Raw genomic sequence first — 20,818 nt, 5'->3', positions numbered from 1 at the left:
GGCTCATTCCTTTAATTGTGAGCTCTCTCTGTCCCCTGGCACTGAAGTCTACCTACCACTTGTCTCTTGTCCTCAGAGCATGGGGCCAGACATGGAGCAATCTTAACCTGGGCCCGTGGACCCCCAAGGGGTTCAAAGACACATTCTAGGAGGTCGGGGTGCCTGGGTGGCTCAGTTGTTTAAGCGTCTGCCTTCTTCGGCTCAGGTCATGATCCCGGGGTCCTGGGATTGAGCCCCGCATCAGGGTGTACATTCAACGGGGAGTCTGTTTCTCCCTCTCCCCCTGCCCCTCTCCCCCACTCATGCCCCCCAAAATAGATAAATAAAATCCTTTAAAAAACCAAAAGGATGATTCTAAGAAAGGCTTCACTAGATGTTAAAAGAGACCCAGGCACCAAAAACGTTAAGAAACTCAGGGAAATGTTTGCTGACTGCCTTAATGATGAACGGATGGGTTAACTTCATGTTTATCAGTTCTTTCTCACTGCCTCGCCTTTGCATATGCTGTTCCCCCTTCCTGGAACATGTTTCCCCTTTTCTTCCTCTGGCATACTCCTTTTATTTTTTATTATTTTTTTTAAAGATCTTATTTATTTATTTGACAGACAGAGATCACAAGTAGGCAGAGAGGCAGGCAGAGCGAGAGAGGGAGAAGCAGGCTCCCTGCTGAGCAGAGAGCCCGACGTGGGGCTCAAACCCAGGGTCCTGGGATCATGACCTGAGCCAAAGGCAGAGGCCCCAATCCACTGAGCCACACAGGTACCCCTGGCACACTCCTTTTAAAGATTTTAATTTATTTGACAGACAGAGACCAAAAGTAGACAGCGAGGCAGGTAGAGAGAGGAAGGGAAGCAGACTCCCTGCTGAGCAGAGAGCCCAATGTGGGGCTCAATCCCAGGACCCTGAGATCATGACCTGAGCTGAAGGCAGAGGCTTAACCCACTGAGCCACCCAGGTGCCCCAGACACACTCCCTTTATCCTCCTGCTCAGACATCTCCTCCTCTGAGAAGCCCTCCCTGAACCCTCCCCCCAGGGTGGGTCAGGCCCCTTGCTTGGGCTTCCCCAGCCCCCATAACTACTCCCCTCCCCCGGCCTGTGTCCCCCTGAGCTTCCCTGGATTCCCCCGCCTCCCCCATTCTGCCCTGCCCACTCTGCCTGAGCCTCCCTTACCACCACTGTGAATAATCTTTGCTGTTCCTGTCTGGTTGATGTATCTGTCTCTCCCCAGGTGACCAACAGTCGCGGCTGTGTCCCCAACATGACCCAGCACAGGGCTGGGCCCAGAGCACTACTCTGTGAACACAGCCTGAATGAACAGGGAATGACTTCCCTTAGTCCTTTCCTCAGGGACCTCCTGACCCCACCTACCTCAAAGGACACCTCCACTTCCTCCTCATCTGCTTCGCCATTCTCCCCGCCCTCCTCCAGGTGGCAGCTCTGGGGACAGGATATTAGTTAGGGATGACGGTGAACAGAGGAGATCCCCTAGTTCACCCCAAGCCCTCTGAGCGGGCAGGCATTGCAGCTGGGGAGAAGGGAACCTGCCTGGGATGGGGACAGGACCTCACCTTTGCCATGATGTCGGCATACGCCATATACAGGTAATCCTCATCCAGTTTGCTGAGGAAGTAAGCAGGGGAGATGGTCAGGGCCCAGTGGCGAGGACCCCCATCCTATGACCGCTTCCAGTTTCCCCTTGGAGAGCCACCCCTCCCCATGCCCGGGCTGTGTAGTTGGGGGTTGGAGGGTCCACCGTCCACTGCCAGAGGGGGTGTGTGATTGAGACTAAGCCAATCAGCACATTCAATAGGCTTGGCCTCAGTAATAGGGACAAGATGGTCCTGTGCTTCATGCGGGTCCACTGGAATTCATTCTAGGTTTGCTGGAGCGATCGGCAGAGGGGCTCCCTTTTCCCTGGGCTTGTGAAAATAGTGTATATGATGCCTGGAGCAAGCATCCGGCTATTGGCTCATTTGACAACTATGACCAACCACCCTCTTGGACCTTAATAATAATGATAATAATAATAATAATAATGGAAAATAGTAATAATGGGAGTAGTGGCCAACACCTATTGAGTGTTTATTCTAGGTCAGTCCCTGTTCTAAGTGCTTTCTCTCTGTCATAACACGTTAATCCTCACGATAGCCCTATTATTTTGAGACAGGATTAGATAGGTAGGTCTATTACTAGCCTCATTTTACAGATAAGTCAACAGCAACCACTAAGATCCTTCTTGGCCGAGTCCCACAGCTTGCGCTGTGACTCAGGCCTACCTGATCTAACTCCAGAGTCCTGGCTTTCCAAAGGATGGAAAACAGAGCGCTGGGTGCCCCAGTCTCCCTTGTAGCTGGGGGTGGCCTGAGGTCAGAATTCTGGCCAATGAGATCTGTGCAGAGGTCTGCCAAGGAGAGTGCCTTTTTTTGGATAAAAATATCTTGATCTTACTGGGGGGGGCGGGGAGAGACTTTCTCCTTTCTGCCCAGCATGTGGTCCTGTCTGGAAATTAAACAATCCACCTTATTGAAAATCTGTTATAATATGCTGATTTTTCTTCTCATAATCTACTGATTTTGTTCGAGCAAGACAAAACTTTCATCAATATTGCCTGTGACGTGAGCTCTATCAGAAGAGAAGGCTTGCAAAGAGCGCTCAGCCTACAAAACGGGGCACAGCGGCCCGGGCCTGTCAGGGGAAAATGACACTGAAAATCAGCTGTGGGGCTCCCGGGGGACACAGAGGGTCTGTCTTGAGGAACAGGGAGGTTGCAGGGCGATAGGACGCAGGAAGGGTCCTCACCTCTTCTCAGTCAGGGCGGTGCGGCTGAAGTGAAGGACCAGCTGATGTAGGGGGTCCGGCTTCTTCTCCTCCACCTCCTCCTCCTCCTCCTCCTGCTCCCCAGCTTTCTGGGGGAGGCGTGGGGCTTGGGAAAGGGGTTTCTAGAGTCCCCTCCTGTCTCCCTCCGCCATAGCCCTGCTGGGCTAGATTTTTTTCTCTGCCCCCACACGTATAATCCCTTCCCCTTGTCTCTCCCCAAGCCTGCGGCCGCCTTTCCCATACCCCTCAATGTGGAGGGTGACCAATGGAAGTGGGCAGCCAGCAAACTAGCCACGCCCCCACCCCCAATCCAGCCCTGCCCCCTCCACTCCCAGGCAGGTCCCATCCAGCTCACTGAAAGGTCATCGATCATGCGGTCTTCAAAACTGTGGTCTTCAGTCAGGATCCACGCGGCCTTGTAGCTCTCCAGGAACATGTTACAGGCCCGGTGCCTGCAGGGGAAAGGCGTGCGGCGTCCCCGAGACCGTGGCCCGCGCTCCGCTGTCCTCCCACACATCCACCTTCCCCAACCGGGACCCATCGTGGTGGCGCCCCCTCCTCCCGCCTCCTCAGCCACCCCTTCTCCACCGCCCCCAAGCCTCCCTCCTCCCTGGGGGTCTTACGTGGGCAGGTTGTACAGGGGGGTCATGCGGAAACAGGCAACCACTGCCCTCCGGCGCTGCTTGGACAAGAGCTTGTGCCACACGGCCTTCTTGGATTTGTAAGGATGCTCGATCTGGGGGGCGGCCATCTGTCACATCCCCAAACTCTGCCCCTGACCTGATCCCCACTCCCCGCCCTGGAGCGAAACTGCCCACGCATGTCTAGCCCCAAATTCAGGCCCAACTTGCGGTTACAGAGGAACACGCTGGCTGTGCCAACAGAGTCAAGGTTCCGCCCTGGGCTTTAAATTCCAGACCACACCACCTTTCCTAGGCCCCATCCACAGGTGCCTGGTCACTAGCCAGGCCCGCCACCATCCCATGACCCACCCACGGTCCTGCCCTGAGTCAAGGGTCTTGATTCCAGGTTCCACTCTAGACCCCAGGTTCTGTCTCCAGCCCCACCCCTCGGCCCAAGATTTGGGCACTAGGTCCTGTCCCGGAGCCAAATTCCCATTCTAGAGTTAAACTCCAGGCTCCACCCAGAAACCCAAAGTTCCTCCTCAGACCCCGCCCACAGACCCAAGGCCCCGCCCAGAGATCCATGCTTCGGCCCCGCCCCCTCGAGACCGCTCCAGCCCCAGCCACCTGCTCCAGGTGGTAGAGCACCGCAGACACTTCCTGAACCCTGCGCACGATTTTCTCGGGGTCGTCGGCGTCCTCCTCGCGGCCCGGGACACCACGGTACAGGGCCATCTGCCAGCGCAAAGAAGGGGAGCCTTCGACCTGAGGGAAGGAAGGACAGGGGGACCGCGTGAGGGCCCTTCCCTGGGCGGCTCCCTGTCCCCCAGCCAGGCTCGTGTGAGCGCCCCTCCGCGTGCGAGGTGGGCTCCTCTGGCTGCTCCGCCCCCCTGTGGGTGCTGTGCCGATTCAGTGGGTGAGTACAAGTTAAGGTCCCTCTTTCAATGCCGGGTACGGAGTAAGAGTACCTGGCCCTTACAGTTGCTGTTATCCTAAACATGCCCCTTTCGCTTGCAGATTAAGAAAGGTACCTTGCCCTGAAGATGAAGGTTGTTTTGCAGATACTCCCGGACCTCCTCGTCTGTGTCTTTCTGGGGAGACATGGCGAGGCTGGGTCACCATGATGGCCCAGCATCCTCCTTAACCCACATCCCGTTCCTTTCCAGGCCCAACACCGGAAGCTGGTGTGTATGTGTGTGAGGGAGTTGGGTTCTGGGAGCAACTGAAAGGGTCCAAAGGTCAGGAATGGTCCGAAGGGAGTCCTAGAGGCCACAGATGCACCTTGAAGAGACAGTAAGGACCAGAGGGGCTTGGCGTGTGGGAGGAGGTAGGGAGTAATGAGAGATTGTTCTCGAAGGTCAAATAAGGCCACCGATGGATGACTGGGGGGTCAGAGGAGGGTTAAAGTGGGGCTGGGAGGTGGGAAGGGAGTGTTTGAGGATCAGAGGAGGTGAGGGAGTTGTAAGGGAAATGGCGAGATCAGCAGAGGTCATGAGGGATCGAGCAGATCAAGTCACCAGTGGTATTTCTGTGGAGGCCCAAGGAGGGGTCAGTAAGGAGAATTCCTGAGATCCCCAGGAGAGAGGGACCCTCAAAGACCAAGTTGAGGGGTCAGAGGGGCCCTGGAGGGCTCTTTGGGTTCTTGGGAAGACCCAACAGGTCCTAGGAGGAGTTTGAGGTCCTGAGGGAAGGAGTCTTTAGAGTTCCAGGAAAGGGGGTGTTTGTGATACCAGTGGGAGTCAGTGGTCTTCAAGGCCCCCGAGCGGTTAATAGGCTGTCGGGGAGCTTGGCAGGGTCCTGGGGGGATTCTTAGGATCCCTATGGTTGACAAGCATGGGGGTTGTTAGCCCGTACAAAGGGTAAGTGGGATCCTGGGAGGCCTCCTTGGAGTCTCAGAGGGCTTAGGAGAGTTGGGGGAGGGTGGTGGGATCAACCCATCTCGGGGATCTTGAAGCGTCCGAGGCTTGAGTGTGGTTCTGGGGAAGCAGCCAGTCCTGGGGGGCTACTGGGATCACAGAGTGCTCACTGGAACCCAAGTCTTTGGGGGCTCTTGTGTATCAACAGAGTCCAGAGGGTGGAGTCACCAGAGCCCCAAGGGAAAGAGGTGATGAGCTGGAGAGCTCAGTAGGGACCCAGAGGTTCAGGGGAGAGCCAGTGGGATCATGGGGGACTCGATGGATCCCAAGGAGGTTTGGGAGGTCCTGGTGGAGAACTGAGAGGAGTCTCAGGAGGGCTCATGGTGTCTTGGCAGGGCCACAGGGTCCTAATAAGTCAGGCATGGTCGGGGAGGGGGCAGCGTTCAGTAGGGTCCTTCAAGGCTCCCTATGGTCCTTGGGCCCCACCGGTCTTAATGAGACTCCTGAGTTTCGGTTCCTAACTAGGTTCCAGTTAGGGTCCTCAGGTCCTAGGGTTCTGGAAGTATCCCCCAGCATCCTGGGGAAAGCCTTGGGACATCCTAGGGGACCCCATGAGTCCTCAGGGTCCTTGAGAAAGATTCATTAGGGTCCCAAGAGAGGGCTCCCAGGGGGATCCTTGGGACTCAAAAGGGTCCCAGGGGCTTGGTGGGGTGTGGGGTCAGGTGCTGGCAGGTTCCCATCATGGGGTGGTGCAGGCACCAGGGCATAGCGGTTCTTGGCCTGTGTGATGAGTTCCTGGTCCGTAGGCGCACACATATTCAGGCCGATGGGCAGCATCTTCTTGAGCGTGGCGACAATCAGGGACGTCTGCACAGAGTACCGGTCCCCTCGGCGCTTCTTCTTGGTGCGTTCCTGGTCTGAGCCACCTGACTGTGGGGATAGGGGGCTCAGCACTAGCCCAACTCCCAGCCTGGTCCCAGGCCCCGGCCCAGGCTTCTGCAACTGTCCACCTTCCAGCCCAAATCCTGGGTGCCAGGTGTCCCCTCCCCCACCTCAGGGCCCCCATCAGTTTCCACCCCAGACTTTGCTGATCTTTCACTGCAGGCCCCCAGCTCTCGCCCTAGATTGTGCCAGACCCAAGCCTCTGTCTAACCCAAATTTCCAGCCTCTATCCCAGACCCTTCCAGATTTCCCCAAATTCCAGGCCTTTCTCAACCTCTGGCAGTCTCTTCCAGAATCCCCTAAAGACTTCCACACCACACCTCCCCACCCCCACAACATGCTCAACCTGACACTTTATATCCCAAGAGTGAGTTCCCAAGAATGAAAGAAAGATGCAGAATCATGAAGTCTCAAGAGACAAAAGAAGTTGGAAGGAAAAGAGAGATGCTGAGAGACAGAGACAGACAAGGAGACGGGGAGACAGAAGATGGAAGAGAGATCCAGAATGATCTGGAAGCAGAAACACGGGGCACAGAGTCCCACAGCCATGTTCTGGAGCCTTGGGTGCAGACCCTGGGCCAAGGCCATCCCAGTCATGCCAAAGAGAAGCCCCAGTGACAAGCTCTGACAAGCCCCAGTGACAAGCTTCTGGCCACATCCACCCCGGCTCATAGGACGGAGCATGGCCCACGTATGTGCCAAGCCACCATTGAGGCCACATGCAGCATCCCACTGGGTCCTTACAGAGCCCCAGGGCGGGGGGCCACTGGCCAGATGCCAGGTGAGGCTCAAAAAAATAAAACACTTGACTAAGGTCGCACAGCCAACTGCCAACAGTCAGGATCTGAACCCAAGTCAATCTGGTCCCAGAGCCCAAGCCTTAAACCCAACCATGCGCGTGCCTGGCCCACCCCATTCCCATTCCCTGTGACCTCAGACCACAATGCTTTGGGAAAAGCTCAGAGGTGTGTTGGGGTTTTTTTGTTGTTGTTGTTGTTGGTTTGTTTTTTTTTTTTTAACAAAAGTTAAAAAAAAAAAAGTTAAATTGCCAAAAGCTGAGTGTTGGAAAGGGAATGGATGGGGGCGGTGGGGGAGAGGCTGGGGGCTGGGAGCCAAGGATGAGGGGTGGGGACCAGGGGCAGGGGGACGCAGAAGCTGGGGAGAGGGGAGAAGAGGGTAATAAGCCAAGAGGCATGCGGAAGATCCCAGACATGGGGCTGACCTGTACATCTCCCGCCTGCTTCATCAGGTGGCAGACAGAGACAAGAAGGGTTACCCTGGTCCCTCAGAGAACCCCAGGCCCAACTCCAAGTGGGCCCTACCCTGCCCCGGCTGCCAAGTGGGCAGCTCCCCTGCCCCAGCCCGACACACATCCCCTAGCTGGGCATTTCCAGACCCTGACTCAGGGCGGGTGGCTTTGTTTCTTAGGACCCTGAAGAGGGCAGTTCTGAGAAGTATAAGGGGACAGGAAGGGGGGGACATGGGGTAATGGGGATATGAGCAAAGACATGGGAGAAGAGGACATCAGCGTGGAGGGAGATGGAGGAAGGGAAAGGTGGGAGAAGAGGGCATTGAGGAGGAGGGTGATGGGGAGGAGGGACATGTGGAGGAAGGAGGGGGGAGATGGGATGAGGGTGATGGGGAGGAGAGAGGAGATGGAGAAAGAAGAGGAAATGGGGGGAAGGAAAAAGAGGAGGAGGGAGATGGGGTAAGGGAAGAGACAGATGGGGAGGCAGGAGGAGGGAGATATGGGGTGTGGTGACAGCTGCAGGGAGTGTGACCAGGACAGGGCAGGCTGGCTGGGTGAAGGGGTCAGGCAGGAAGGCCTGAAGGATGCTCCCACCCTCCCCACCAAGTCCTCTCACTGCAAAGCACCCACCTTGGCCATTTTGCTCTTGTTGTCAGCAGTCAGAAATGACATGTTGTTGATCTCATTCTGGACCACGAAGTTCTGCTCCTCGCGCTTAAAGTTCTGGAGGGAGAAGCAGTGTCAGGATCAGCCGCAGTGTCGAGGTCTTGGCAAGGAAGGGCAGAATGGGCAGGAACTCACGTGGGACTTGGACCAGTAGATAAATATCTCGCCCACCATCCTGAACAGCTCCTCGGCGCTGGGATTGGGCTCCGTCAGCCAGTGCGCCCTGGATGGGCAGGGAGGGGGCCGGTGAGGGATGGGGGCAGGGACCCCCTCTGGAGGGGACACCTCATAGAGAGCTCTCAGGGGACGGGACCATCCAGTGGGAGGGATGGAGTTTTCTAGGGTAATCTGGCCATTCAGATGATTTGAAAATCTTAACCATTCCTTTAAAAAAGGGATTCTTCTTTCTATCGTACCTTTTTATGGAAGCACAACATAATCAACTTGATGAACCAGTACATGGTGAACACCACCCAAGCCAAGAAACAGAACACTTCCAGAACCCAGAAGTATCTCCGTGCCCCTCCCAGCCACTCCCTCCCTCCTGGTGACTCTCATCCTGAACATGAACTATTTTTTTAAAAGATTTTATTTATTTATTTATTTGACAGAGAGAGAGAGATCACAAGTAGGGACAGAGGCAGGCAGAGAGAAAGGGGGAGGCAGACAGAGAGAGAGGGGGAAGCAGGCTCCCCGCTGAGCAGAGAGCCCGATGCGGGGCTCGATCCCAGGACCCTGAGACCATGACCTGAGCCGAAGGAAGAGGCTTAACCCACTGAGCCACCCAGGCACCCCGAACATGAATTATTTTTGTCTGTTCTTGAATGCCACAGAAATAGATGATAATGTCTGGAATTTTCCTGGCTTCTTTCAATCTGATATTTGTGAGATCCACCCACACTGTTGTGTGTTGCAAGGGTTGGCCCATTTTCGCTCTCATGTAGTATCCCACACCATGAATGCACAATTTACTTGTTCAGGCTCTCTGACCCAGGGCTCTGCCTCCGGGGTAGTGACCCTAGAGCAGTACCTGCCTCCTGAGCACAACCATGGGTGTGCACGGCCGTATCTAGCATGAGGACCACGGCTTCCCATGTCTGCTCCCATGACAGACATAACTAATCGACCCCAGCCCCCACGATTTACTTGTTCAGGTTCTCTGACCCAGGGCTCCGCCTCTGGGGCACTGATCCTAGAGCAGTACCTGCCTCCTGAGCACAACCATGGGTGTTCACGGCCGTATCTAGCGTGCGGACCATAGTTTCCCATGTCTGCTCCTGTGACAGACATAACTAATCAATCCCAGCCCCCCTTTCTTACAAAGCCCTGATGCAATCTTCGAGTTTTCTCACCAGGATGGAATCTGGAGTTGAAATGTATTTACTAACCCCAGATCAGGCTGCCCCTAGGAGTGAGTAATTCTTTAAATAGTGCTTCTGATTTTACTTTAAAGTAATTCTTTAAATAGTGCTTCTGATTTAAAGTAATTCTTTAAATAGTGCTTCTGACACCTGCTCTTGCTTTTATTAAAGACCTGTTTCTGAGGGAAGCCAGGCTGGCTGGCTCGGGGCTGTCTCTCCTTCCTCTCAGGGATGGAGGGAGGCCTGACCATCAGGCCCCCTCCACCCAGGCCTGGAGACGGTGCTGGGGGGAAAGTGCGGCTCCTGACAGCTGACACAGCAGCCTCCCAGGCGCTCTGCCTCAGCAGGTATAAAGGAGTGGAAGGGGCGTGCACACTAGCGGGCTGGATTTTGTGGGGCCAGAAGCAATGGTGGGGGGTGGTCAGAAGGCTGGGTGGGTTCAGGTGAAAGTCAGAAAAAACTAATAGTCACTCAAAAGGCGGGGGGTCAGGTGGGGTCAGGGAGGCAGGAGGTCAGGCTGACTGTGCACGGGGACGGCTGGGGACACACTGACCTGTTGTTGTCCACATAGCGGATGAGCAGTGGGTAGAGGGCGTACAGGTCCCGGCAGAGCACAGAGAACTCGTCCCGCACCAGGAGCTCGCCCTCCTCCGCTTCGGCCTTGGCCTCCAGGCGCAGTTGCTCCTCCTCGGCCACCACCTTCCCCGCCCGCTTGCGCAAGCGCCCGATGGTGGGGATAAAGTGGGAATGCAGGAGCTCAGGCCGGGCCCGGCTCACAATGGGCTGGGCAAACACTGCAGGAGCAAAAGGTGGGTGCGGGGACTTGCTGCTGGCCCGCCTCGAACTCCAGCACCTGACCTATACGGCCTTTGATCTCCATCCTGACCTCTGCTCCCAGCCCATGATTCCTGACCTATGCCTGGGCCCCAGCAGTTCTCATGGACCCCAGCCCGACCCTGCCTCCTGACCTCAGCTTCTACCTCTGATCCCATTCCTGATCTCGGGCCCTGACCTCTGACACAGCCCTCGATCCTTGGTCCCAGCCATATCCCTTGACCTGGACCCCAGCCTGACAGAAGCCCCTGACCTCTGACCCCAAAAACTGAGTCATAACCTGATGCCTTACTCTACTCTTACTCTACGACCTCTCACTCTAGTCTTTAACCTCTGACCTAGCCCAAACGCAGAACCTGACCTCACCGCATGATTTCTGTGATGCCTGGTTTCTTATTCCAGCCTCCGACCTCTGCTCCTGGCCTCTGCTCCCAGCCCCCAATCCCTAGCACGACCCGATTCCTGACACAGAACTTCTGAGCCAGGGATCCCAGCCCTTTAAAGACTCATTTCTTGACCTCTGACCTACAGCCCCATCCATATCAGGAACCCTGATGCCTGACCTGGTTTTCTGAACCTTTGTATAAGGAACCCATGCCTCTGATTCAGCTCCTTACCCTCTCCAAGGCTCCGGAAATTCAGAATCCAGTCTGGAGGACTCCCAGGACCCATCCATCCACGCCAGACCCCATGAGCCTGAGATTCTGACCCCTTGGGATGACCCCTGGCCTTCTGACCCTGAGCAAACCTTGACTCCAACCTCTCCCAACTCCCAGGAGACCACGACCCCGAGATCTCCCTCTCAGACCCTCAGATCCAAGGGCCCGGGGTCCAGGACATTGGCCCCAGCCTCAGGGGCCCGGTGCCCCCCAGACCCACCGGCCAGCCGCTTCATCCACGATGCCTCGTCAATGCCCAGGTTGTTGACGATGATCCGCAGGATGTTCCCCAGCAGGGAGTTGAGGTGGTCAGAGGTGACCGCTGTGCAGGGCGGGGGGGCCCCTGCAGGCAGGGCAGGGGGCGGCGCCTCGGGCCCGCGCTCCCACCAGCGGGGCAGGTAGCTGCACAGCATGGGCAGCGTGATCTCGATGACGTGTGGCATCTCCGTGTAGCGGGCTCCCGACTCGGCCAGCCCCCCGATGTCCGCCATGAGCCGCTCCAGCACTGGGATGTCAGGACACATCTCCTCCACGCTGTTGGGGAGCCCCAGGACTGGGGTGCAGGGAAGAGTCAGGGCGCTCTCACCCATCACCCCCAGACCTCAGTCTGCACCATGAACCTGGGCCCCCCACAAGCTCTGGAGTGCCCCCAACCTGGGGAATCCTCAGCCCTCAGAACCCAGAATGGATCACACTGCCCCCAAACAGGGCTCCCCCCACCCTGGGGCCCCGTGCTGGGGAGAAGGTAAGGCCTGCCAGCTGCCCCAGCCCCATGCCACTTACTGGCCCGCTCCCGGGGAGACTTGGTAGTGTACACTGAGCAGGCATTATACTCGTTCAGCTGAGGCTCCAGGAACGCCACCGGCATAGCTGCTGCCAGACGGGCCAGGCACTCCCCCAGGGCCGGCCGCAGCCTGGAAGAGGGGGCTACTTAGCTCCCATGCCCCTCTCTCTGCCTGCTCCCAGGTCCCAGCCTCTGTCTCCACAGAAGTGTCTCTCCCCAGAACTCTCCCGAGAGGAGCTGCCATTACTGAGGGCACCGAGGCGGCCTTTCCCCTGGGCTTTTTAAGTGCCCTCTTGCTCCAATGGCTGAGCCCAGCTCAGGAGAGCCCAGCCACATGGCCACCACCCGGGGCCCTCCCCAGTGTCCCCAGCTTGCTGTGGCTCCCGTGTACCACCCCCTGCCAGGGCAAGCTCGCTCTCCAGTAGGGAGCACCTGCCATCCTGGGCAGCCAGTGCCTGGGGCCTAATTTGGCCCCTGAGCCAGAGGCGGCCACTTCCTTCACTGGCCTTCCCCTGAGTGCCCTCACGTGGCCGCCTCGGTGAACTGCAGCTGCCACCAAGCCCACCTGCTGTTGAAGCTTTGAACATCTCTCCTGCTCCCTCCTTTCCCTGAGCCCCCACAGTACCCACGCCAGCCCCCAACTATGGCTCTCTCTCCTTACTTTTCTACGTAAGTGTTCTTGGTGGTTCCCAGAGAGTAGATACTGCACAGCGTTCGGTAGCAAGAGACCTGGACGTCATCCACTGAGGGAGAGAGGGAGGGCGAAGGTCAGGGATGCACCCACCACACTCGTGCTCCCTGCCCTCCTCCCTCGTCTCCAAATACTGGGTAAGAGCAGGGCTGTAGAGCCAGCCTGCCATTTACCAGTTTTGTGACTTGAGCAAGTACCAACATGCTCTTGGCCTCAGTTTCCCTATCTGTAAAATGGGGATAATTATAGTATCTTCCTCGTGGAGTGGTTGTGAGGATCAAAAGAGTTAATGCTTGGAGGCCGGTTGGAACACGGCACACAGCAGGCACTCAATAAAGGCTAGTTGTTCCTTCCTTAGAGAGGAGTCACGGGTCTCTTTGATGATAGTGATGCACACTCTTTGCAGAAAAATGCAAACACACACCCAATCCCGACTATAATTTGAGGTCATCCACCATCCCCTGAACCCCCAATCCCCCCACCCAGGTTAGGAACCTCAACAACTTCACAAATGTCATGAGACCAAAAGAGGGCAAGGGGTAGGTTCTAGATGCAAGATACTACGTGGACCCAACAACCAAATGCAACAAGGGAAACCCGACCGGATTCTGATTTTTTTTTTTTAATCAAAGACATGGGAAGGGTAACAAGGAAAATTTAAATACAGTCAGGTCACGTGGTGATGATGATACTGTGATTACGTGACAGAGACGCAGGGATCTGGTGTCACAGTGGGTGCAACTCACGTTCAAAAGTTCAACAAAAAGGTTTATAAACACTTTCCACCCTTAAAGCGAAAAGGTAAGTGAATGGGGCAAACTGTTAACAAATCTCTTCTTCCAACTTTCCTGGATACTTTAAAATTTTCTAAATGAAATGTGGGGTGGGGGAAGAACCCCTCCCAAGCGGAACTTTTCTTAATTTTATCAAGAGATTGTGATTTCAAATCAACAGTGAGCTGAGACAGGGCCCCACTATCTGCCAGTCCCCACAGCCCACCGGCCCTCTAGCCCATCCTGGACACCTTCTAGAGTATTCCCTGAGCCCCTCACACCCACCAAGTCTGACCTCAGCATCTCCCCCAAACTGATTACTTCTTCCAACCCCTGTCTCCTGGGGGCCCCACCATCCGCGGGTCCCGGGCCAGGGCCTTGGGCCTCCCTCTGGCTGCCTCCCTGCCACAGCCCATCCCCTCAGCCTCCTGAGCGTCTGTCCCACCAGCTCCACCTGTCCTCCCCCCCCCTTGCTCCTCCATAGTCCAGGCCACATCTGGCAAGGCTCTTTGAGTACCTGACACCCCACTGGGTATTGTGTCTTGCCTGTGTCTCATTAACAAAAGCACGTTGCTCACTATTATGTCCCAAGACCCCAGGCTGGGTCACACACCGTATGTGCCCCTTGGGAGCATACACATGGCACACACTACTAATGGACTCCCAATATCTCCTCTTAACATTTTTCTGCTCTTTTCTTCCTCCTCGTAAGAGACCTCCAATATTTAGCTGGACACACGACCTCCCAGAATAAAGGCCACTTCCCAGCCTTCCTTGTGGTGACATGCGACCACATGCTAAATCCTGGCCAACCAGATGGATGTCAGGCAGGAGTGATGCAGACTGCTTCTAGGTCTTTCCTTTATAAGGACTGCAATGCCCTCCTCTTTGATTCTTCTCTGCTACAGTCTAGAGTGAAGATGTAATGATGTGCCGTCCCGGGCCACAGGCCTAAGGCGGGTATTTCCAAGATGGCAGAGTACAAAGATGGAGGACACCTGGGCTTCTGACATGCTGAGCCACTTACAACTAGACCATTACATGAGAAAGAAATACCCTTCCGTCCTGTTTCAGCCATGGTGATTTGTTTTTTTTTGTTAGAGCGGCTGAACTCATACCCTCACTCCCTCCTCTGTTACCTACCAATTCACTTGGCTCAGAGCAATGAATCCACACACGCAAACAGCCGGGGGCTCTGTCAGGCGCACAGGGAGGGCTAATGTTGGGTGAATTGGTGCCCCCACCCCTGCCCTCGGGGCCAGGGCCCTTACGGATGACGTCATCTCCGAACTGGTGCTGGGCGATGTGCTGGAAGAGCGTGGTGAGGACGGGCAGCAGGGCCACGGTGGTGTAGGTGAGGTTCTGGCCCACACCCTTCACCTGTGTACGGGCCTGGGACACCTTGCCCAGGCGCAGGTTCTCCACCATCTTCTCGATGTCCTCTGACGCGCTCTCAAAGAAGGAGCGGAGGCCAGCCTTCACGATCTCAGGGCCTGACTTCATCACCGTCCTAGGAGGGAAGCCAGGGCGCCCCAGTTCTAGAATCTGAGATTCTCGATTTCGGAAAGCAGAGAACAGGGGTGGGAGTGGGCACCACGCCCCATACCTGGCATCCAGGGAGCGAGCCAGGATGTGAAGGCAGTTGACCACAGCCGGAGCATCTGTCCCTGGAAAAGGAAGACGGGCCAGGGTGGAGGAAAGGCTAAGAGGGCAGTGCCTTCCTCTACCTCCAACTCAGCCCCAGGCCCACCTCCACCTAGACGCCCCCCACAGGCCCCTGTCCTTCCCTAAACCCACTCTGCCTGTGCCTCCCCCAACCCAGCCTGGACCCTGTGGGCCATCACGGTCTGGTGATGAGTCTGGGTCCCTACGGGCCTGGGGACTCCATGAGGCCAGGGCCCAGTGCTGTCCCAGTCACAGCCCTGTCCCCAGGACGACCCCACCATGGGGTTCCCAGGTGGGGAGAAAGGACACAGTGAAGCTTGTTCAAATCGAGGCCTGAACCAGGAACTCCTTCTTCAGGGTGGGGCTGGCGACTGCAGGGAGAGGGAGGATTAGGGAGAAGAGCTGGGGGAGCAGAGCTACTCACCAAAGAGAGAAACTCGGTGGCGGACAAGAGCGGCAAGCTTGCAGAAGAGGCTGAAGAAAGAACGGGACAGAAGGACAGGGGCAACAGGTAGTGAGGATATCGAGGGACAAGGACAGCCGTGATGCAATTAGAGGGCCTGGGACGGAAGACAGAGCCAGGAGGACAAGGGATTTGGGGGAAGAAAATGAAGGGGAAAGAAAGGGTGGGGAGGGGCCAGGGAGATGAGCAAGCTGGAGAGTCGGGGCAAAAACGGGGATGCTGGGGGCTGAGGCTGGTCTGCCTTTCTGACTGGGTGACCAATTTGCCCCATTTGCCTCAAAGTCCCATGTCCTGGGAAACCCCTCGGGCCTGGGCACAACAGGACAGCTGGTCACCTTCACCCTTCAGTCCTTCTGCAGCTAGAATGGTCCGTGCCCAACACCCAGTACAGAGCCCCTAAGGTCCAAGGTTGGGCAGAAAGGGTCCAGGATTATGATCCTGTGAGGTCAGGGGGCTGGGTCAGAGGTCACAGCATAGCCCACCTGGTGATCATTTCCTTCTCCTTGTTGGAGGCATGGCCACCACTGCCCAGCACTTTGGCCGGTGTGGACAGGAAATAGAGGCAGTGGTTGGTGAAGTACTGGTTGATCAAAGGGAGCAGGATCTGGGGGGTGGGGGAAGAGATGAGGGGCACTGAGTGAAGGGTAGGGGAGCCCACCCAGTCCCCAGCCCCTCCAGCTTCTGAGCCCACCTCTCACCTTGGCAAAGAACTTAATCTCCTGTTCATGTGGGGACTTTTCCACTCGTCCACTGCTGACCACAGCCTCTGGTGGGGGAGGGGAAAACAGGGGTCATAGTGGGTTCAAGGCTGGGGAACTCAGGGCATTCCAATGGAGGGGTGGGGGACTCTAGGGCAAAGGTAGGAAAAGATGGGAGACTAATTCTTGGTATAAAGTAAACTCTGCCGCCTTTGAGGCGAAGCTCTCTCCCCTCTCTCAACTGATCCCCCTAACTCCTTGATCAAACCCTTCCTGAGGCTGTAAATGGGGAGGACAAACTGGGATGGGGTAAAGCCATAGGACATCCCCTTCCTCACAGGTCCTTTTCTCCTTGAACTTTGATATTTGGCACTGAATCAGTATGGAATGAACAAATGAATGAAACCGGAAATCAACATAGACAGATTCGAATTGATTTTAGAGTGGAAATCAATTTCAGATAATAATAATGGTGACAGTAATAATTAATACTACTGAAATAATAATGCTGGCTCCCATTATTAAACACTGGCTATGTCACTGGCACTGTGAGAAATGTGCTTATCTAATTGCCTCCCAGCTTGGAGAGCTGTATAGTCGGTACCTCTCCTTCATTTTAGAGACAAGGGAATTAAGGTGCAATAACTCAGTCTGGGTCACCCAGCAAGTAAGGGACAGAACTGTGGCCGATTACGGTGGACAGATAGGGAAACTGAGGCACAGAGAGGCGAGGGAGTTGCTGAGAAGTGCTCAGCGCAGAGGATCAGCATGTGGGACTTGAGGTGAGACGTGTGAGAGCGAGTCCTGCTGTGCCGCTCATCTGAGGGGGCCCAGGGGTCCTGGGTGGCTCTCCAGGGGAAGCTGGGAGGGACTGTAGGGGCCAGCTGTGATTCTTAGTGGGACGTAAGAGGCATGCGCAGGGCACACCAACAGCCTTCGCGCTCAAGAGAGAGCCAGGATCTTCCCAGTCCTCACCCTCTTTGCCCCTAAGCCCACAGTCCGTCCCCAGCGCAGCCAAGGGGAGTCTGGGAACCACCTGAGGCAGGTCACCGTCCTCTCCTGCTCAGAACCCTCCCACGGTGCCATTCCTCTCAGGAAGCCACAGTCTTCCCATGCCTGCAAAGCCCTACGTGGTCTGCCCTGTCACCTCTCTGCCCTCATCTCCTCACACTTTCTCCCTCAGTCAGTCTGCTTCAACCACTTGGGCTTCAGGTTACTCACATCAGGGACCTCTCAGGACTTTTGCACTGGCTGTTCCTCTACCTGGAATATTCTCCTCAAGCCTCCAGCCAGCTCCCTCCCAGCTCCTTCACGGTCTTCTTTACTTAAATTTTAACCAGCCCCACCTTCCCCCACTCCTAATCTTCCTTAGCTGGCTCTAGTGAATTCTTCTTTCCAAAACACGTTAGTGCTTTAAAAACCTGTACAACTGTCTGAATGCACCACAGGAATATAAATGCTGGCGGACAGGGATCTTTGTTTTGTTCACTGCTCTCACCACCTGGAACAGTGTTCTCAACACCTGGAACAATGTCTGGCACAATAACGAGATGGGGAGGGAAGGAGAAAGGCATGAACTGGGGTGTTAGGGGAAACAGCACGTATGGCCGGAGTTTGGAGGGCCTCCTCCGTACCCAGATGGGCGATAAATTCCTGGGAGATGTCCATCCAGCGCAACAACTGCTGCAGGAAGCCAAAAGCAAACCGTTTCTCAATGGAAGACGTGTCCAACTCCATGTCCTTAAGGCCTCTGTGCGGACAGAGAGGAGTCAGCCCAGAGGAAGGCCCACCCTGTCTCCCAATCTCTCCAGTTCCCTTTCTGCTTCACTAGGCCCTGCCTCTGCAGGCTTCTGCTTCACCCCATATACCCCTTAAGTTTCTGGATGCTCCCTGGCCCCGCCTCCCCTCTCCACGCCCCACCTTCCTGGCCTCCTCCCCACCCCTGTCCCCCTCTCCAGCCCAGGCCCCGCCCCTTAGCCCCTCCCCTCCCCTCCATGCCGTCAAGCTGCCCCCAAGTCCCACCCCTCTTTGCCTCCTTCCCAGGTCCCCCCCTTTAGTCCCTCCCCTCTCTGACAATCAGGCCCCACCCCTCTGGGATTTCTCCCCTCTCTGGCCCCCCCCCCCCCCCGCAGTCACCTTCCTTCTCTGGCCCTGCCTTGTTACCCCAGCCCAGCTTTTCCCAGTTTCTGCCTTGCTAGCTCCTCCCACATTCCCCGCCCCCGCCACTCCCCCCGCACACCCACCCCTCAACCCCCCCACGCCACCCGCCACCCCCCACCCCTGTCAGGCTTGCAGCCCACGTGCCTGGTGACAGCATAGCCATTCATCTGCAGGAACTTTAGAAGCTCCTGGGCCTTCTCTCGATCTCGTGCCTTCTCCTTGGCTGTGAGTGTGTCGTAGGGGACCAGCAGAGGGTGGGTCCCACCACCTGGAACAGCAAAGACCAGATATCAGAGGGCTGGGGAGACCCAGGCCACTCTCATTGACGTGGTTCTTGCAGCTGAGGGCATGCATAATTACAGCAATAAAAACAGAGGTAAGAATAACCAAAACATGGTTTTCAGGTGATTGTCATCTCCTCACCACAACCCTATGGTAGTAGATGCTGTTATTATCGGGGCGGGGGGAGGGGCAGGGTGAAAGCAATCGTTCCAAGTCACACAACTGTAATCTAGACCCTTATGACTCTGGAGCCTATGACTAGGGGACTTTGGTGTAAAGGGGTCTGGTGGCGGGATGGGATGGGCGTCCTCACCCTTGGCCTCCAGCTCCTGCTTCTTCTTCCGCCCCCACGTGTTGTGGTAATTCTCCGCCAGCTGTTCTGCCATGGCCTGTGAGAGGACGAAAGATTCAGAGCCCAGACTCAGAAGATGTCCTCCCCAACCCCAACAAACACCTCCATGCCCCTAGATAAAGGATCAGGACTCTCACCTGCAGCTCCCGGGACAGGGTAACTCCGCTGAGGTCGGGGGGCTGGGGGCTGTAGCCTTCTCGCGGATCATAAGTCTGGGAGGACGGGGGAGAGATGGGAGGGCTTGATGGGCTGGCCGGAAGCCGGGACGGCAACACAGTTTACTCTTTCCACCTGGCCCTAGACCCCCGCTCTGCGCCCTCTCCAGGCCCTGTCTCTAACCCACGTCCTCCTCTCCTCTGCCCTTTGCGGTTTTCCAGACCCAGGTGCACTCCCTTCCCAGGTCTCTCAGCCTTGCGCAGTACCCTGCTCCCGGCCTCCCCATTCCGATTCCTCGGACTCCACCTCCCTCCCTCGGCCCTTTTCCTCTCTCAATATCCACTTCCTTCCTGGCCCCGCCCCCACATGGCCCCGCCCCTTGGTTTAGCCGCTCACGACCCTCATGACTCCGACCCCGCCCCGACCCCGCCCCGGCCCCGGCCCCGGCCCCGCCTTCACCTGGGCACTTTGGGATATCTTCCGCGTTTTCTTCTTCTCCGTCTTCTCCTCTTCCCCCTCCCTGGCCTTCTCTATCGTCCACTCCCAGGCAATCATGGCCTTCAAGGACTCCTTGATGGGCCAGCGGTAAATCTCTTTGTCCTGGGGTGGACAGAAAGGCAGGGAGTTGGTGGGATGGGATGGGAGGGAGGTGGAGGTTGGAGCCTTACTGGCTGGCCTCCGGTGTCCTAAGAAGGGAAAACCCTCCACCACGTGGCTAGGAGAAATTGGTCCAGCTTGGATTCGAACCCAGGTCTCTTACCCGCTTTGTGACAGAGGCTCCCAAACCAACCCTCGTCCCATTTTACACATGAGACTCAGAGAAGTTAAGTTGCATTGTCAAGGAATCAAACCCCACCTCTCTAATTCTAAGAGAAGGAACTACAGGCCCGGGGTATGAGGAGGCAAAGTCCACAGAGGAGGAGCCCTAACCTGCAGTTCCAGCTAGATCCGAGCAGCCTCTCTCCTCCCTGAACACCCAAATTTGGAGGTTACATTTTTGGACCCATAGCACTGGGCCCCAAAACTTGCTCACCTTCTCTGAAAAGGTCTTATAGGGCCTCAGCATGGGATGGGTCTTCAGTTCCTCGTCTATGTTCTCCCCATAGGACCAATTGTTCTGGATCTGGAGGTGGAGAGGGGACAGGGAGGGGCAGTGCCACTATGGAGGTGAGGGTAGGGGAAGGATGAGGGGTAGGGAGCAGCTTGGGGGACTCCTGGGGGAGTCCCTGGAGGGGCAGAGGGTTCCAGGGGAGGTTTGGGGTCTTAGGATGAGTTAGGGGTCTCGGGAAAGTCTGGGGCCTCAGGGAAGACCTGGATCTGGGGGAAAGCTGGGGTCTTGAGAAAGGCCAGCAGGAATGGGGGTTGCTGGGGAGGGGAGGATCCCGGCGCCAACCTTGTCGAAGGCCCACTTCTCATGCGTATACTCCGCAAACTTGTTAATGAAGGAGTCCAGCTTCTCTGGGATGATCACACTATTGGGCAGGTACAGAGGGTGGCCAGATGTTGGGGCTGACCCCTCCTTCCATGTCTGAAACCTTCTTCTCCTTCTCCCAGCCCCTAATGCCCACCCTACTCCTACCCCCAGGCCTTACTTGAGGGTCTCCACAGGCCGAGGATCGAAGTTGCCTTCAGCGTCCACTGTAGCCTTTTTCTCGGCCTTGGATGAGTATGAGGCGTCCACGTAGTCAGGGGGCAGGGCCCCTGCGATGGCGCACAGACAAGGCATAGCCATGCGGTACAGTTCTGCATCATACTTCTGGAGACACCAGGGGTGGGGGTGGGAGTC

The 20,818-nt window shown here is 56.4% G+C and overlaps 1 protein-coding gene across 1 annotated transcript in view; it reads right to left on the bottom strand.

The window, feature by feature from the left end:
- RYR1 (ryanodine receptor 1) overlaps positions 1 to 20,818 on the bottom strand; it is a gene marked incomplete at its 5' end in the record, with an annotated part of 110,743 nt that overhangs the window by 39,396 nt on the left and 50,529 nt on the right. Inside the window, 27 exons of the mRNA XM_080828544.1 lie at positions 1,370 to 1,438; positions 1,570 to 1,621; positions 2,801 to 2,907; positions 3,174 to 3,270; positions 3,442 to 3,554; positions 4,069 to 4,206; positions 4,473 to 4,532; positions 6,057 to 6,227; positions 8,119 to 8,211; positions 8,290 to 8,377; positions 10,069 to 10,309; positions 11,229 to 11,561; positions 11,792 to 11,922; positions 12,454 to 12,535; positions 14,528 to 14,766; positions 14,863 to 14,923; positions 15,346 to 15,395; positions 15,867 to 15,988; positions 16,083 to 16,150; positions 17,717 to 17,832; positions 18,387 to 18,510; positions 18,838 to 18,913; positions 19,014 to 19,088; positions 19,492 to 19,632; positions 20,066 to 20,155; positions 20,426 to 20,504; positions 20,625 to 20,788. Of these exons, the coding sequence (XP_080684670.1) occupies positions 1,370 to 1,438; positions 1,570 to 1,621; positions 2,801 to 2,907; positions 3,174 to 3,270; positions 3,442 to 3,554; positions 4,069 to 4,206; positions 4,473 to 4,532; positions 6,057 to 6,227; positions 8,119 to 8,211; positions 8,290 to 8,377; positions 10,069 to 10,309; positions 11,229 to 11,561; positions 11,792 to 11,922; positions 12,454 to 12,535; positions 14,528 to 14,766; positions 14,863 to 14,923; positions 15,346 to 15,395; positions 15,867 to 15,988; positions 16,083 to 16,150; positions 17,717 to 17,832; positions 18,387 to 18,510; positions 18,838 to 18,913; positions 19,014 to 19,088; positions 19,492 to 19,632; positions 20,066 to 20,155; positions 20,426 to 20,504; positions 20,625 to 20,788 (3,180 nt within the window). The remainder of the gene's footprint in view (positions 1 to 1,369; positions 1,439 to 1,569; positions 1,622 to 2,800; positions 2,908 to 3,173; positions 3,271 to 3,441; positions 3,555 to 4,068; positions 4,207 to 4,472; positions 4,533 to 6,056; positions 6,228 to 8,118; positions 8,212 to 8,289; positions 8,378 to 10,068; positions 10,310 to 11,228; positions 11,562 to 11,791; positions 11,923 to 12,453; positions 12,536 to 14,527; positions 14,767 to 14,862; positions 14,924 to 15,345; positions 15,396 to 15,866; positions 15,989 to 16,082; positions 16,151 to 17,716; positions 17,833 to 18,386; positions 18,511 to 18,837; positions 18,914 to 19,013; positions 19,089 to 19,491; positions 19,633 to 20,065; positions 20,156 to 20,425; positions 20,505 to 20,624; positions 20,789 to 20,818) is intronic.

Source organism: Martes martes, assembly GCF_963455335.1.
Source record: "Martes martes genome assembly, chromosome: 17".
In the NCBI taxonomy this organism is placed as follows: domain Eukaryota; kingdom Metazoa; phylum Chordata; class Mammalia; order Carnivora; family Mustelidae; genus Martes; species Martes martes.
The sequence above is the reverse complement of the archived record's forward strand: the minus strand, read 5'-3'. Positions and strand labels throughout refer to the sequence as shown.